The sequence below is a fragment of the Hermetia illucens genome, chromosome 3 (assembly GCF_905115235.1).
Source record: "Hermetia illucens chromosome 3, iHerIll2.2.curated.20191125, whole genome shotgun sequence".
NCBI lineage: Eukaryota > Metazoa > Arthropoda > Insecta > Diptera > Stratiomyidae > Hermetia > Hermetia illucens.
In genome coordinates this window covers 90,093,794-90,111,389 of record NC_051851.1, presented here as the reverse complement: position 1 = coordinate 90,111,389, position 17,596 = coordinate 90,093,794, and the positions used below count along the sequence as shown (strand labels likewise).

Sequence of the window (17,596 nt, the reverse complement as noted above, 5' to 3'; positions counted from 1 at the left end):
AAGAGCTTTGACCCTATGGTGAGACATTTCGAGCGGAACAGTTTTTGTAAGCTGAAATAGCCTCTGTTGGTTGACAACAACCGTGCGCGGATTTCATCATCGTAGCTGTTATCGGTTGTGATTTTCGACAGATAACAGATAACAGAAATTGTCAACGGTCTCCAGTTGTATTCTCCTATCTTTATTCTTCCCGTTTGACTAGTGCGGTTTGATGTTGTTGGTTGGTTCATCTACGGTACTGACGTTGCCAGCATATATTTTGTCCTGCCTTCTGGATGAATGCAGTTTGTACGTCTCGGGTGGTTCTTCCCATGATGTCCATATCGTCAGGATAGGCCAGTAGTTGGGTGGACTTAAGGAGGAAGAGGCACCTCTTGCATTTACCTCAGCATCACGGAGCACTTTCTGGATGGCCACGTTGAAGAGGACACATGATAGGGCATCCCTTTGTCGTAGACTGTTGTTGATGTCGAATGGTCTTGAAAGTGATCCTGCTGCTTTTATTTGGCCTTGCACATTGGTCAGGGTCAGCCTAGTCAGTCTTATTAGTTTCGTCGGGATAACGAATGCTCTCATGTCGGTGTACAGTTTTACCCTGGCTAAGCTATCATAGGCGGCTTAAAAGTCGATGGATAGATGGTGCAACTGTTGTCCATATTCCAACAGTTTTTCCATCGCTTGCCGCACAGAGAAAATCTGATCTGTTGCTGATTTGCTTTGAGTGAAGCCTCTTTGGTATAGGCCAATGATGTTCTGGGCGTATGGGACTATCCGGCCTAGCAAGATAGAGGAGAATATCTTATAGATGGTACTCAGCAACGTGATACCTCTATAATTGCAGCACTGTGTGATATCTCCCTTTTTATGTATGAGACAGATAATGCCTCGTTGCCAATCGTCAGGCATTGATTCGCTGTCCCATACCTTGAGCATAAGCTGATGAACCACTTGGTGTAACTGGCCGCCTCCTTATTTAACCAATTCGGTTGTAATTTCATCGGGTCCTGGCGACTTATGATTTTTTAGCCGATAAATTGCACGGACTGTTTCTCTTTGGTGGTGGCATTATTTGTCCGTCGTCTTCAGTTGGCGGGACCTCCAACTCGCCGGTGTTCTGGTTGTTCAGTAGTTCATCAAAGTGCTCAATCCATCGCTCTAATATGCCCATTCTATCGGAAATCAGATTTCTCTCTTTGTCTCGGCAAGATGAGCATCGAGGTAAAACTTGCGCGCCTGGTGCGGATGCTCCCTGTACTTCTCTAGTTCACAAACTTGTTGGTTCTCCCAGGCTTCCTTTCTCTGTCTGTGGAGTCGCTTCTCCGCTCGACGGAGTTCGTGATAAGTCTCTGCGCGTGCCCGCGTTCTTTGAGAATGCAACATTACTCGGTATGCGGTATTCTTCCGTTCCGTTGCTCCTGGGAATAACATGCTTCATATTATATTCTATACTACTACAAACAATATATATATATATATATAACTCTAGGATAAGCTTAACGGGGGTTTTTACTTAACTTACCCAAAATATGGTAAAATGCTATCATTAACTTAATTTGAACAGATATCGATATGGAGAGCATTTTGTGGCTTGGACACTATACAGAGCCTTGGAAAAGTTTTAATCAAGCCCTTTCATATGATATCCAAAATGGCTATATTCGGTGGAAAAAAAATTGTACACTCCCCTTTTGCATGTATGGGGACCCCCGTTAATATCAACGTACTGCATGTCTGCCCGTTCACAGTTCCCACCTTCTCACTATGGAAGTCAATCGGTATAGCCGTTTCTGAGAAAAGTGCGTGAGACGGACAGACAGACCTGTGCGGAGTTGCCAGATCGGCGGATGCTGTAGGAACATGCACATGTACGCATTTGGGGGTGTGCGTGCTTGGGTATGTTTATGCACAGATCGGGTAGGTGGGAGAAAAACACCCCACCCATGAACAATAATAATAATATGTATGTATTTATTGCGGAATATTTTGTATTCTTAGCTATGTACGAATGGAAAATCGTGCGTAGAGAGTTACTCACTTAAGATGAACACGCTACCGGTGTACCGACTTCTTTATTATCTTATTTTAATTTATTTATCCTTTTTATTTTATTTTTATTTGTTATTCCTTTTTAAATTATAATTTCCGACTTTTTATTTATTTTACATTTTAAAGTATTATTTAAATTCATTTATTCTTCTAAATTTTATTATTTATTATCTATAAGCTTTATTGGATTCATGCATACCAGGCATATGAGATCATTACTTTAATTTGAGAGCTTCCCTTTTTCCTTCTCCTTCTTGACGCCGTAAACTCGAATATATTAGGGACATCCTCCAAATAATGGCCGGAGAAAGCCAAGGATGGAAGGGAACCTTGGGAGTCACGTCTCATTGAAAATCTGAGGCAGAGGAAGCAATGATTGAGGCTGTGATCCATCGTGGACTTCTTCCCATCGGTCGCGGCACTCGGGGCTGGAGACTCACGGCTCCACGCACGCGGTCAAGCCATTTTTTTTATTTTGCAGGTTTAGCTCACTTTCTTGTCTATCTCGTTAGGCCGTCGCGAATTCCCTTGCTCGTTAAGTTATTTTTAAATCCGGTGCGGACCCACGCATTGATATAGATACTTTGATTTTATACAAATTATACGTGAGGGGTCGAAGCGCCCGTCCTCACATTCCCGAGCCTGGTTAGCACAGAGACGCACAAGAATTTGTCAACCGAGCACTTTGATGGAGTTTCAGTATTTGCGGGCAGACCTTCACGGTCACTTAGCAAATTTTCTTTAGGTTTTGGGATAACTCTTCTCTCTAGGTCATCTTCGGGCACTCAGGATGGTTGTTTGACCTCCCTAATCGACAATAGGTCATTACACCCGCTAGGAATGTTTGGGAGGTAACGGCTCAGAACAATGCCGAATGAATTATGTTCCTGAATGAAAAGTAGCTTGGGCTTACGAGCATTTCGGGTTTAAATTTCCACCCAGTCAAATAAATACGGAATCAAGTATCTAATGATTTGTGATTCAAATTCTAAATACACCTATGATTGACACTGATCTGTATATATATAGGCAAAGTACAAATACTGGAGGGGTTGGTGAATTTTAAATTAGGAACCTAGCCTGCGGTAACTGGTTCACATTATTGCCATTGACTAAAAAGCTTACTTTAGCAGCCATATAAATTGGATCTAATTGACACTATTCAATCAAATAGGCGGGATATCTTCGACCAAACCAAGAACGAGATTGCGACCAGTTGGCAGTTCTATGTTCTGCTCCATCTTGTAAGTCAAAACCCTTTTTAAGGTTTTGTGCAAAACAAAACCTTATTAAAATTGATTCACTGTCTCTCTGTCTGTAACAGGCACTTTTCACCAAAACGGCTAAGACGATCCAAACGAAATTTGTTGGACATATGGGAACTATGAAATGCCACGCATACAATGAGTGATATAAATTTACGTGGAGTTTAAAGAGGGGCTCCCAATTTATGCAAATGCGAGGTGTACAAATTTGTTCATCAAATATAATTATGTGGGGTATCAAATGAGTGGTCTCGGTTAGTACTTTCTGAATCTGATATTAGTTTTGACGTGATTCGTAAAGTGCGCGAGCAAGGAGTCAAAATGTACACTCTTAAAGCGACATAGAACTCATTTTTGTAAACTACTCAATCCAAAAATCCGAAAAAATTCAGGAAGGCGCATTTATATCAAATCTAGGCCTCAAAATTTGTCCTATTCTGATTTCTGCTCAAATAAGCTTACAATAGTATATTACTAACTCTTAGAAATTAACTGAAAACTCCCTTAAGTTCATCCTAGGAATACCACCAGCGCACATAAGGACAAACGACCATATTACGATGACAAAATCGATTTTAAATATTTTTCCCAAATTTAAAAAAAATGCGCCAGAAATTTACACTATAAGTCCCTTTATTGTGAACTAGAAAAAATTTCCTTTTTTCTTCGACACAGCGCTCATCCCATGCGCGCAAAGTTGAGTAATTGTTTCTATTCGTTGATACTGGTGAGTTACAACAAATTGTTGACAGTTACTATACGGTCGTTACACTTTTGTTAGTAAGAAAAATTAAAGTTTTGTATCATGAATTTAGAATCGTCAGGTAGGTACTTTAATTTGCAGTTATTAATATCATTACTGTGTACGAAGTAATTACTTAGTATGCGTATCACAAAATACTACTACTTGATGTTTAAAAGAAATTGAAATTTTGACTTTTGCTTGTGTTACAAAAAAAGTTCCAAAAAGTTCCATGACTTTTTTTTACTTGTTTTGTAGCACAACGTATAGCTGATAAAGGCATGTAATACTCATGTCCCCCCGTTTCCCCCTTTTCTTAAAATCGCAAAATTTCTTTCAGGTAGTCGACTTGACCCTGTTCCTAATGAAATTCGAATTAAGAAAGGGGAACTTTTTACAGTGCTAAGAAACAGCCAATTCAACAAAATGTCATCAGCCAAATGTAATCAACAATTGATTGGCTACATAACGGAAAAATTTGCCATAAACGAACTTTCAGAAAATTGCTCAAAGCAACTGAAAAATATAGTAAAAACGTTTGTTGCAAAATTATTTATAAAATGGCGCAATTCTCATTACACGTATGAGCGGTTTCGGAACAACAACATGAAATGGCTTGATGAAGATTTAAAACTTCCAGAGATATTTGAATTAGAGCCGCTTCGGCTATCCGGAAGGCCAAAAAAGGACTTTGAAGAAAGTTCTCTACGTACTAAGCAAAGGCAGATCAGTGAATTAACATCAAGCATAAGCACAGACAAATTGTACATGGCCACAGAATCAAGCTTAGTCAAATCTGGAAAGAGAAGTGTAGCTAAGGTTGTAAAATTAGCCATCCAATCTTCACCCAACAGAATAAAAAAAATTAAGACTGCTCACGATACACAATCCTCTGGTTCTATAAGAGCATACAGCCCTGAAGAGGCTTTAGGTCTTGTAGTTGATCTTGGCCTAACCAAGGAGGATTATATAACCATGCGAGTTGGAGCGAAGGAAAGAGGGGCTGACATTTACCCTTCGTATCATTTAATGGTAGAGGCAAAAAAGATGTGTTATCCTCCAAACATTACCGTTTCTGAAAAAGAAGCTTTTGTGCCCTTGCAAGATCTTCTTACACATACAGCAGAACGTTTGACACAAGTACAGGCTGAAGTAATTCTTCAGAATATTTCGGAGAACTCTAATATCATCGAAATTTATTACAAATGGGGTTTAGATGGAAGTGGTGGGCAAAGCATATACAAACAGAATTTTGCAGATAATTCATTATATGCGGATTCTAACATTATTTTGTGTACAATAGTGCCATTGCAAATGTGTCAATCTAATAATAATAAAAAACAAATATTTTGGAATAATTTAACCCCATCATCGACGAGATATTGTCGTCCAATTGCATTGAAAATAAAAAAAGAAAATATTCAAAATGTGAAAGACGAATATAAAGAGGTGGAAAAACAAATTTTGCAATTGGAGCCTACTATTATTCGTATGGATGCTAAGGAAATAAAAATTAAACATGCACTCATATGTACCATGTTAGATGGAAAAACGATTAATATTTTAACTGAAAATACAAACTCGCAGGCGTGTAATATTTGTAAAGCTTCTGCAAAAGATTTAAATGATTTAGGAAAATTGCAAAATAGGGACTGTGATGAAAGCGCGTTTAAATTTGGTATCTCTGTACTACATGCTCATATTAGGTGCTATGAATATTTGTTGCACATAGCTTATAAATTGGAAATAAAGCAGTGGCAAGCAAGAGGTGAAAATGCAAAAGCAAATGTAAAGGAAAGAAAAACTAAAATAGCTACTGAGTTCTATAATATATTGGGCCTCGTTGTCGATCAGCCGAAGCAAGGTGGAGGCAATAGCAATGATGGAAACACGGCAAGGAAATTTTTCGAGAACCTTCACTGTCATCTGAAATAACCGGAGTTGTTAAGGAGTTAATAATACGATTTTCAAATATACTTTCTGTTATTTCATGCGGGCATTACATCAAGGAAGATATTTTTAAAATATATTGCGTTGAAACGGCACATCTGGCTATATCTCTTTACGGCTGGTACTGGCTGGTGCTGATATTATAAAATCTTTACCTTTGCCAATAGGCCAGTTATCTGAAGATGTCATTGAAGCAGGCCATAAGGAAAACATCAAGAATAAATACAAATGTTGATATATTTAATTGGATGCTTGTATCTTCGGACCCCATTGTAACAAGTAAACGAAAAAATCCCAAAAAGAATAAAACCAAATTTAACCAGGTGGTAATAAGTATGCTAAGAACTCCTATTTGCTGTGCGAATGAAGACGAAGAAGCAGAACTCTAATTTTAAAAAAATGTACTTATATTTCTACTATACATAATATATTAATAGATAAGAATAAGTCCTTTTGAAATACAAATTTTTATTTAATTTTTTGTTTTATTAATATTTCCGCTGTCTGTTAATTCCCGTGTACATTTTTTAATAAATCTCGTATCTTCAAATGTCATATTGGATCCGCCATTTTGAAATTTTACTCGAATTTGTAACTAGCAAACTCTGTTACCCTTGAATTCTATGTTTTACCAAAATCGCTCTCATAAACAATGAGCAAATAATTTTGTCATGCTAAAATAACGATTCGTCCCAGTGTGCAGCGTAGAGGATCGTTGGCTCGCATACGCATGAAAAGTCTCGCGCAAATTCTCCTATTAGCGCCAAAGTTATAGCAGTTCAAACTTATTAATTTTGCGGGAATTTACTGCACCTGAAGCCATGTAAATAAGATGCTGACGTTATAATTAACAAGAATAATTGACATTCGAGTGAAATATTAAAACTCCATTCACGAAAAATCTACTTCTCCCCAACAGATACAAAAACTGTTGTAGGTTAACGTTGTCGTCAAGCTATAAGGTTGACTATTATCAATACAGTGCTTTCCTGATCAATTTTTTGAGGTCAATCGTTGTATTCTGTGGAATCTTAAACATGGCTTTTGTCAATTCGACAACATGATCAAGAATATTAAAAACCCCTTGAACAACAAAAAAAAATCGTGAAACAATTCAGCGCAGATTTGGTCACCCCTTGGATGGAAAAAGACTACGCCTAAGAAAAGACTAAATGCTCCAACTTTGAAAAGATCTGTATGAGAAAATATAAACCAAATACTCGAGAAAAATAAGTTAGCTCATAAACTACAGGAAGGAGAAACTGACGTGCTCATACAAAAAAGCAGTGCAAGAGAGGCGTCTTTGATGGTGTGGTCACGTAATTCGTGCTCACAGGAATTTACTTGCCACGATTAGTCTGAACATCGAATTCGGTTATAAGTGACCGAAAAACCAGCCAAAACAAAAACAAGTCGGGACACCGGAAGCTAGACGCTTCAGGTATGAAAGGTTTTGTGTATTTCTTTTATAAAGAGATTTGAGTATGCATTTGTCCCATCAGCATGCAGCACGTAAAATATGCATATATTACGTGAAAATAGCCACTTTGAGGTGATATTGACATTCATAGTCTTTAATTTGCAGAGGAGCGACAGCTTTGACCTAGCATAACTTTGTTAGTGCTAGTGCGATTTTCACCAAATTTGATAAGATCATGCTCTATACTGTAGCCTACATTGCTGCAATTTTGTGATTCTAGGGGGAACTTAAGGGGGTTTTCCTGTCAATTACTAAAAATTATAGTAATATACTATTATTAACTTTATTTGAACAGGTATCGGTATGGAGGGTATTTCGGAGGCTAGGCACCATATAGTACCAGCCCCCTGATTTTTTTCAAATTTTTCGGTTTAGCAGTTCCTGAGAATGGGTTCGTTAAAAAAATGACCACTTTCAACCCCCCCCCACTCCCCACCTTTTCAACGAAATTCAAAATTAAGACCGGCTACGAAAAGTACTAATCGAGACCTTTAATTTGATACCCCTTAAATTAAATTTGCATAGGAGCGACAGTTTTGACCTAGTATAACTTTGTTAGTAATAGTGCGATTTTGGCAGGATTATGCTCTATGCTGTAGTCTATATTGCTGCAAAATTTTGTGATTCTAGGGTGCACTTAAGGGGGGTTTTCCTGCCAATTACTAAAAATTATAGTAATGTACTATTATTAACTTTTTGAACAGGTATCGGTATGGAGGGTATTTCGGAGCCTAGGCACTATATAGTGGCAGCCCCCTGATTTTTTCCAGATTTTTCGGTTGGGTAGTTTCTGAGAATGGGTTCGTTAAAAAAATGGTCACTTTCAACATGACATATTAACTGGTTGTCAAATCTAATGTTAAATATTATCGTTGCGTTCAGAAATTTAATTTGTAACAAAACTTAATATCTAGTCTAGGTCTAGGTAGTCTAGTTTGGTCTTGAAATATTTATGGAAATTCAGAGAAGGTTTAAACGGTGAGAAACAAAAATACTAAAAACAGAAATTCTATTTTCCAATACAACATGTTCTGAGCTTTGAAACATTTGATGTCTTTTGTCTTTTGTCTTTTTAGAAATAAAAGATTGTCACTTGGTTGTCAAATATTTCTAGTTGCGTTCAAAAATTTGTCCGTTTCATAGCTGTAATATGAGGTCCGATGAACACAGTGAGTGATTGAGCTTTAGTGAATATCAATAAAGTTCAAATTGACTCTAAATTTTATTTAGAAAAAAACGTTTATATGGGAAGAAGAAAAGTACTGTTTTTAGGGTTTTACCGGCAATTATTCGAATTTTTCTCATCTTTTAAACCTTCCCTAGGCCTCCACGAACATTTCAAAACCAAGATAAGGTAAATCCGTTCAGCCGTTCTCGAGTTTTAGGGAGACTAACGAACAGCAATTGATTTTTATATATAAGATTAATTAATTCTACTTAAAGCAAAGAATCTGCATTCACATATTTACTTGTAACCGAAATAATTTCCATATTCAAAGTCAGCGCAAAGTCAACTCAAGGAGCCCGAGAGAACAGGCGGTAGCTTCCGAGAATGGATCCGTGAAAGAAATGATCAGTTTCGACCTCCTGCACTCCCTACCTTTCCAACAAATGTGAAAACTAAGAACGGCTTCGGAAAGTCCTAACCGAGACCTTTCACACATATATTTTACGAAGAAAATTGGCACACCTTTTGCGGGACCCCCGCCCCTTAAATTCGATCTAGAATTATAGAGCTCACTGTATGCGTGAGTGTTCCCACCTTTCCATCAAATTTGGCATGAATCGCTACAACCGTCTTCGAGAAAAATGAGTGTGGCGGACAGACAAAGAACAAGTTTTACACAAAACCTTAAAAATCGATTCGTTATCTATGCTCGGCGTCGGCATCAGCTCGGCACCCGACAATTGCAGCCGCCACTTGTGCTGTGTATGTGTTTGAGGTGGGGGAGAGACAAATTCTCTGAGCACTCAAACCCCAGTGGTCCATTGTATTCGATTCCCTCGTCTAACGGAATATCCCGGATTTATGTATCGCGAGGTTTCCGTTAGTGAATGTGATGCTACCTGCTGCAGTTGGAGCACACATCAGCACCAACAATCTGATGTCTGATGCGTTCATAGGCGGGGCACTCACATAGAAGGATTCCGCTTCCCCATTATAGGATGGACAGGTACCACCTTGGTTAATTCCTCTTCTCAACATAACTAGTGAATTATGGCCATTCAGAATGCCCACAATACTTCTGCAAGTCTTCCTGCTTTTCGATGGGATAAACTTAGCAGTACATGTGTTTGGTTCCGACAGGAAAAGTTTGCTGTGTCTAGCAGCATTAAGGCTCAGCCACCTGTCATCATGAGAAGCTTGTACCCAGTTTTTGATTGCTGCATCAGCCACCTAAGGGTTTCAGTGACCGAACACGGAACTGCGTGCTCGCATTCGGCGAAGCGAACACGACGCTGACGCTGATTTGGGGTGCAAACGGGCTTCAGCCTGTATAAGGAAACCGTCTTTTTGTGATCCCCGATTTCGAGCTGGAAGAAATGCTCTCCCCGCCCGAAAACACGGTACGGGGCCTTCATATGGAGGCTGCAGCGGTTTCCGGACAACATCCGTCCTGACCAGGACGTGTGTGCACGTCTCCAGCTCCTTGAGAGTGCAGGCAGAAACGGATGTATGTCGGGTGGGAGGTGTAGTTTTAAGGCGGTGGAGATTGTCTTTCAGCAGGCGCAGCAATCCCGAATCTGTGAGACCCGATCTCTTGTGGAAGACCGGTGTGCCGTAATGTCCTTCAGAGGCATTGCCTCAGGCCACCGCGTAAACCTGTCGATGATTGTGAGACAATACCTATAACCGTGCGAGCCTCACAAAGGCCCTACTATGTCGAGGTGTATTGTGTGGAACCGCTTGGTTGTGCGGGGGAATGAGCCCACTTCTTTCCTTACATGCTTGGAGACTTTACACTTCTGGCATGCGATGCACTCTCTGGCCCAGGAATTGATATCCTTGTTCATGGAGGGCCAGAAGTATTTCTCGGTGACTAACTGATTTGGATGCGTCAAGTCGTGAACTGCGTGGAACACTTCCTTGCGAAATGTGGCCGGAATGTATGGGCGAGGTCCCTTTTCCGAGTCTTCGCAGCAGAGAGAGAGGTTTGAGCCGAAAATGGGCAACTCCCGAAATTTGTATTTGCGGTTGGATTTGAGGCTCTGAAGTTCTGCGTCATCCTCCTGCGCCTTGGCAATAGCCGAGAAATCGAGTGAGGCGGGGATGTTAACCTCGGAGACACGAGACAAAGCGTCAGCGACTATGTTGTCCTTGCCGGACACGTGCTGGATGTCTGACGTAAACTGGCTTATAAAGTTCAGGTGTCGAAGCTGACGAGGGGACGCTTTGTCGGGCTTCTGTTTCAAAGCATACGTGAGAGGCTTATGGTCCCTGAAGACTGTGAACGGCTTGCCTTCTAGGGAGAAACGGAAGTATTTGATGCTCAAGTATGCGGCGAGCAGTTCTCGATCGTAGGTGATGTAGTTCCGTTGAGAGCGGGTCAACTGTCTAGAGAAGAAGCTCAGTCGCTGCCAGACTTGATTCACCTTTTGGTGAAGAGACTTACTGCGATGTCAGAGGCATCAACAAAAACGGCTAGGGGTGGATCTTGTAAAAGAAATGCCAGTTATTGACGGGATTTGTAAAACGCGCGGACAACACTTCAGACCACACAATCTCTCGTGTTTCGGACGCGGGAAGCTTTTGATTGCTTGCACCTTGTCTGGGTCGGGCTGTATTCCGTCAGGGGGAATGGAGTGGCCGAGGAATCTTACCTGTGTCTGGAGGAACTTGCATTTATCAACGTTGAGGACTAAACAGGTCTCAAGGAGACGTCGAAAAATGCATTCGAGATGGGCTAAGTGCTCAGACTCTGAGGAAGAAGCGACCAAAACATTATCCAAATACACGAAACAGAAGTCAAGGTTTCGCGGGACCGAGTGAAAGGTTTGCACCACATAGCACAACCTGAAAGTCATCCGCGTGAACTCGTAGAGTCCAAAGGGTGTGCATATTGCCATCTTTGGAATGTCTTCTGGAGCTACAGAGATTTGGTGATATGCCTTGGTTAAATCCAAGGTCGAAAAGATGCGGCAGTTTGCGAAATGGTGCGCAAAGTCGCATTTAGTCTTCTATAATCCCCACAGGGGCGCCATTCGCCATTTGGGTTAGAGACTATATGGATACCCTGTTGCATAAGTTGTTTGAATTCTTTCCGCGCAATAGTACGGAAAGATTGTTGTTGGGGTGAGATGAGATTCGGCTCGACGAATTAAGTTTAGTCGTGGGGTCTATAAGGGACCTGTTCTGCAAGTCTACTAGCAACCCATTATGGGAAGTCTGCGCCTAAAATGGGGAAGCTGACATCCGCCAGGATAAATCGCACGGGAACGTCCTACGCAAGCTTAGACTCACGTCCACTTGCCTGTACCCGTAGGTGTTAATACGCGAGGAATTTGCCGCCGCAAGTTTCAAAAATTAAGGGAATAGCCGATGGTGGCGATGTACGGGAAGAACCGAAACCTTCGCGCCAGTATCTATAAGATAACTGCGCCTGCTGAGAGGGTTATAAATTGTCGCCAGGACTCCCCGCGGACCTAGTTTTTTGAGGTAGGCGCAATTATACACGGGAGCGCAAATCTGGTAGCTTTTTCGCCGAATCTGCGATGGTACCAACAAATGCTTGGGTCCGTAGATTGTCTTAACGACCTACTACCCGAATGCCCTTTTCGAGCAGTAGACCTCGCGAATTGCCACTCGAAAGCTGAGCGTCCAGCGTCACCCTCATTGATGCATGCTGGCCACAAAAGCAGCCATTCCACGCTTCAGTTCGCCTAATTCATCTGAAGGCTGCTGAACAGTCGCAATCGTAAGACGCGCGTGCACCTCATGCACCTTGTCAACCGCAGCTGCCGGCGCCTCCAAACAACCGGAGACGCACACGAGGACTCCCTGGGTGCTCCTCGGAAGTCGTCGCAGCCAGGATGACTTCATTAGGTAGTCGTCGATCTTGCTCCCACCCAATTGCCTCATTTCGCGAAGCAATTGGCTTGGAGTTCGATCGCTCAACGTCAAACCTGCCAGCAAGTGATCCAGCTTTGCTGACTCACACCTTGATCAGCTCTATTTTCAATAAGCTGTAGGAAGCCGACTTTACGATGTCTGCCACCAGGAGGATGGACTCCTCATCCAGGCCCACAATGGCGTAGTTGAATTCTGTCGCGTCCGTTGTGATTCCGGACATCTGAAATTGGGCCTCCAGTTGGACGAACCACTACCTCCGGGTTCCTTCGCCAAAAGGGAGGAACGCGCGCAGCGAGGGCAGTCATCTGAGGGTCCGATGGGCCAGCCGCGTCTTTATTGCCTAGCGACATGACAAAAGCTAAGTTTAACGACGGCAGTTACGTCGAGGACGCGGCTGTAACGAATTTCAGCAGACACTAATTTGACGACGGCAGACCGCACTCCCAAATGCCCGTACGAAAGAGAAAAGAGAAACCACCGACGCACACCGAAGCGGATGCTTGAAGCGCAGACCAAAATAAACAAAAAACTCCCCAGAAGAGCCGAACGAATATCGTTGCCGTCTTTTGCGGCGGTTTTATGATGATTATTAAGGTTAACAGAAAAAAAATTACAAAAAGAGTAAAGACAGAACTTATTTAATAATATAATTTGTTGTTGCTGGTGGCTGTTGAGATGAAGACCATTGTAGGCGCTTCAACTGCGATTGATGCGACTGCCTCCCGGGCGATTATCCATGCGCAGACTGTAACTTCGTTGATGAGAATGGTGATGTACTTGTGCAGTCGGGTGGAATTTTAGCAGCTGTTGATGTTTGCTTACCCGAACTCGACTGTGCGATGCAGCTTGTTGATTGGTATAGGGGTGAGAACTGCACCTTTCTTCAAAACTTCGGTTATTTATTCTTCGGAAAATTCTCTTCTTTATGGTATTTGGCCTTTTGGTTGGCGAACTTTGGAAGCCTGAACAATACGCCAGAAATGCAGAAGTCACAGAAATTCATTTATTCATAGTGCTTTTCGCCACTTCACGCCACGAGCTATCGGCTTCGAATTGAGTAATGCATTCAGAGCTGCGCCGGATGTGGTGCTCATGGCACCGGTGACAGTTCTTTGAAGTGTGGCTAGCTTACAGCGAACACTCTTGTGTTTCACCTTATCCCACCACACTAAGGATGTATAAGCGAACATCAGCCTAATTATAGCAACATATATTCACATTACTACCTGAGGCCTCAGTCCCCATGTCGAGGCAAAGACCCGCCTGCACAGCCCATAAGCTGTGAGAGCTCGTTTCATTTTTGTTTCTACATGTTTGTTCCAAAAGCAGTTTCGTGTCAAGAATAATTTCCAGATACTTAACTTCTTCGAAGAGCTGAAGGAATGTACCCCTCATCTTTGGAAGGCAAAAATCACTCAGTTTACTCTTTTTTGTGAATGATACCATTTTGGATTTATTTGGATTTACTGAAATTTCATGCCTTAGATACCAACTATCAATAAAATCAACCAACGGCGCGTTGGGTATTTCTACACACCATGCCGAGATCTCGACCAACAACAAGCACAGCCGCATAAGCTTGAATGTGCATTGGGAGATTTTGCAGTTCGCATGGTAGTCAAGTGGTGATAGCACTACTCCTTGAGGGCAGCCTTTCGTGGCTTCAGCTGTTAGGTATCGATCAACACGCACTTCAGCACACAATAATCTCTACGTTAGCATAATATAGATCTACTTTATTAAAGTTTCGTCAACACCATGCTCTCTGGCGGTATCACAGAGCTTTTGGATGGGCGCACAGTCAACAGCCCCTTCAAAGTCCACGAACACCCCCATTACGTACTCGCCTTTCAAAATTGCGGCTCTATCTTTGAAACCAAAGAATGAAGAGCAGACTCACAGAACTTTACCCGTTGGTAAATATGTTGGTTTTCATTTAGGGGATGCGATCTTAGCGTCTTCTCGCGAATGTGATGCTCAACGAGTCTCCCCAGATATTTCAGCGAAAATGATTTTAAGCTGATTTGATGAAATTCTTTGTATTTGAATAGACATCTCAGGCAATATGAAGATTACCTTCACTATCTGTCAAAAGGAAGGCGCGTAGTCAGAGCAAAATATCCACTCACTCTACACCCCCTTTAGCATTGTTGGGTAGATGCCATCCCCTTTCCAGTTGCTTTGAAATGTTCAAATTATAGTATAGTAGCTCTCGCTTTTTCATTGATAACAACCGCTCTCGCAGTGCTCCAATTCTCCTTGCAACACCTTCGTGTTGAACAGTTTACAGAAACCACCAATTCTCTTCTTCCCACTTCTGACATCTGTCCTCCCAGTGCTGTACTTACAAGATAGTCTGTGTAGACTCAATTCTGGAGTTCGCGAAAGTACCATCCGGTTTCCTAAGAGGCTCCAACTTGGCCGACTCATCCTTATTAAAGACTCTGCACAGCCTGGAAGTCTTCTTTAAATTTTCCAGTTCCTCACAGTATACCGCAAAAGAGTCTCGTTTCAAAAGTTTTACGAGTCTCTTATATTCCGCTGTGAATTCCGGAAGTTTAGCCAATCGTGCCTATTTTGCTTTTGCAAGCGGGATTTTGAAGTTGTCTGGTTGATTTGCTGAATGTTTGCAGTTTTTGGTTCTACCATGTAACCGTTTTACCACGTTGACCTCGGGAAATAGGACAAACCACTTCAAAACAGTCTAAAAGTATGCGATTCAGAATTTCCAACGAGTCCTTAGTCGCCTAGGGAGCTCAATTTGTCGCCAAAAAGTTCATTGAACTTTGTCCAATCCGTTTTCCTAGGATTCCGCCTTATATACTAAATTCTAAGTCACGGTGATCTGAGAGTGAGACTTCATCCATCACTCGTCAGTTTCTAATCAACTCCAACAACTTTGCAGTGCAGATTGTTAGGCCAATTACTTCACTTCTTCTTGGCTCCACAAACGTAGGAGTGCACTCTACGTTGGCGGTCATTATACCAGCTGAAGTGATAAAATCAAACAGCTTCTGTCATCTAGGATTGCATTTGTTACTACCGCAACAAATATGCTGAGCGTTCGGATCACAACCTATTAAAAATACAAGGCCACTTGATTCTGCATACACTCCCAGAACCCCTACTTCTTGCATCGGCGGAGGACATAACGAATCATAGGGTAAGTAATCAGAGGCAACTATGACGTTTCCTCTCTTACAATTAACCTGGTATTGCAAGCTGACCGCAACCAGGTCCTGGGAACAAAATTGTCTCAGCATGGTTGCCTCCAACAATTTTGGCATCAAAACACAGGCCCTCAGTCTCGAGGATCTTTCATCGAAGAAGATCCTAGTCTCCTTGACTGATCCAATAGCGCAGATTCTGTTAAAATGAGCGCATGGCTCTTGAATCAGAAATATATAAGAACAGCCTTGCAACTTTGCCGCCAGTAGATAGGAAGAAGCTTTCACATGCTGCAGGCTAATTTGAGTTACTCTTATGTTTGTCTAGATAAGTGAGACCTCCCAGGTTCACGGTGTCCGGACTGCACTCCACTGTTTCCACATACCGGAATTAGACCAGCTGCGTCCATATCACCAACTTCACTTTCTTCTATTTCTCCTGGTACAGGTCGAGGAGAAGGTTCTGAAGTCTGTACTTCTTTCTCCTTTGCGGCTAAAGTTTCCTTCTACCGAGTCTTCATCTTCCGTACTTTGGAAGAGTTAGCCAAGAATGTTGCCGATAGGCCGGCCTTAGTCAGGTTTCCAGTTCCTCTCATTAAGGGAGTTGCTGTACTATCCTTTCTGGCTGACCGCGCCCTAGATAACGGGTGTAGGTTTTCCACTGAAGTGGAGAGCCTGCTTTCCACAGATTTCAACGTGGGGGAATCAGGGGATAATTTTATTATTAATGCAAAATCTAGTCAGTCTAGTCCCTTTTGTGCGCCTTAGAAAAGTACGCCTTCTCTCCAAAACGCAAGTTAAATGCATCCACGTGATATGTACGTATAAAATCAAAGTTTGTTATGGTTCTAAACATTCAACGGTACCCAAATAACAATCTGCATTTCCAAGAAGTACATCATCATTACCTTAATGAGCTGGTCCGTCAAAATTTTCCCATGAACTCCTCCAAATTCCACTTTCTCCAAGCTCTTAAAACATTCTGCAATGGAGAAGATGTGCTCTAGGTCGGCGAGTTGAGTCAGCAGCACATCAAGGCGGACGAAAACATCCGGCGGACGGAACAGTAATTTCGGTTGATGGCCACTCTCCACCTCGCCAGATGCATCCTTTTCCCGGTACTCGAGAAGTTGTTCTCTGCAAATAAAGATTTTGTAATAAATGTCAATAAAGTAATTTTATGAAGTTTTCTGTCATACTTGAACTCCTTGATGACTTGAATCGTCTTTGATATCTTCTCGGAGCCTTCGTCTGGATCGTTTTGGAATAGAGTTGAAATCTCCAGACCATCCATGGCCCTGGTCGTCAAGAGGTTGCAGAATGCTCGGAGGAGCATGGTAAGGCGTTTGCTTGTCGAGTAGAATTTCGAATTCGTGGATACCAAATAGATTACGTGGACTAACGGCCGGATTAATGGTCCTGAGTTTATGAAACAAATTTCACTAAGCTCGGAAGTTTGTTGCAAAAGCGGATTTAAGTACAAAGTTATATCGCGACTTTCGTGCAGGGCGAAGACAACATCCTTCAGAGCTGCATGAAAAGCATTACTGTACACCGAGTTCCCATTCTCGAGGACGAACGCCACCGCCTTGATGCAAGGACTGCATAACTGACGGTAAGCACTCTCTAAGTTTGACAAACGTAGATTCCAGAAGGATATCTCGGCCTCTGGCATAACTTTCAATGGGCTGGGTAACGGTTCGTTAAGATACTTATGTATTTGGGTAATTAATTTGATCATTACTCCTTCTAGCATGTTCTTCGTTGATAAATCTATGAATGGAGTAGATTTGCTGAAAGGATAAGTACGAATACCATTATAGCCAGCAAAATGGGAGAAATATTTGGAGATAAATTCAATAACGGAAAAATGTA

General features: G+C 41.9%; 1 protein-coding gene across 2 annotated transcripts in view; it reads right to left on the bottom strand.

Moving 5' to 3' along the window:
• LOC119652359 (dynein beta chain, ciliary) overlaps window positions 1-17,596 on the bottom strand; it is a 155,248-nt gene that overhangs the window by 121,902 nt on the left and 15,750 nt on the right. For both annotated transcript variants that reach the window (XM_038056444.1, XM_038056445.1), the window contains exons 4-5: window positions 16,921-17,514; window positions 16,630-16,858 (exon numbers count right to left, since the gene is read on the bottom strand). In XM_038056444.1, the coding sequence (XP_037912372.1) occupies window positions 16,630-16,858; window positions 16,921-17,514 (823 nt within the window). The remainder of the gene's footprint in view (window positions 1-16,629; window positions 16,859-16,920; window positions 17,515-17,596) is intronic.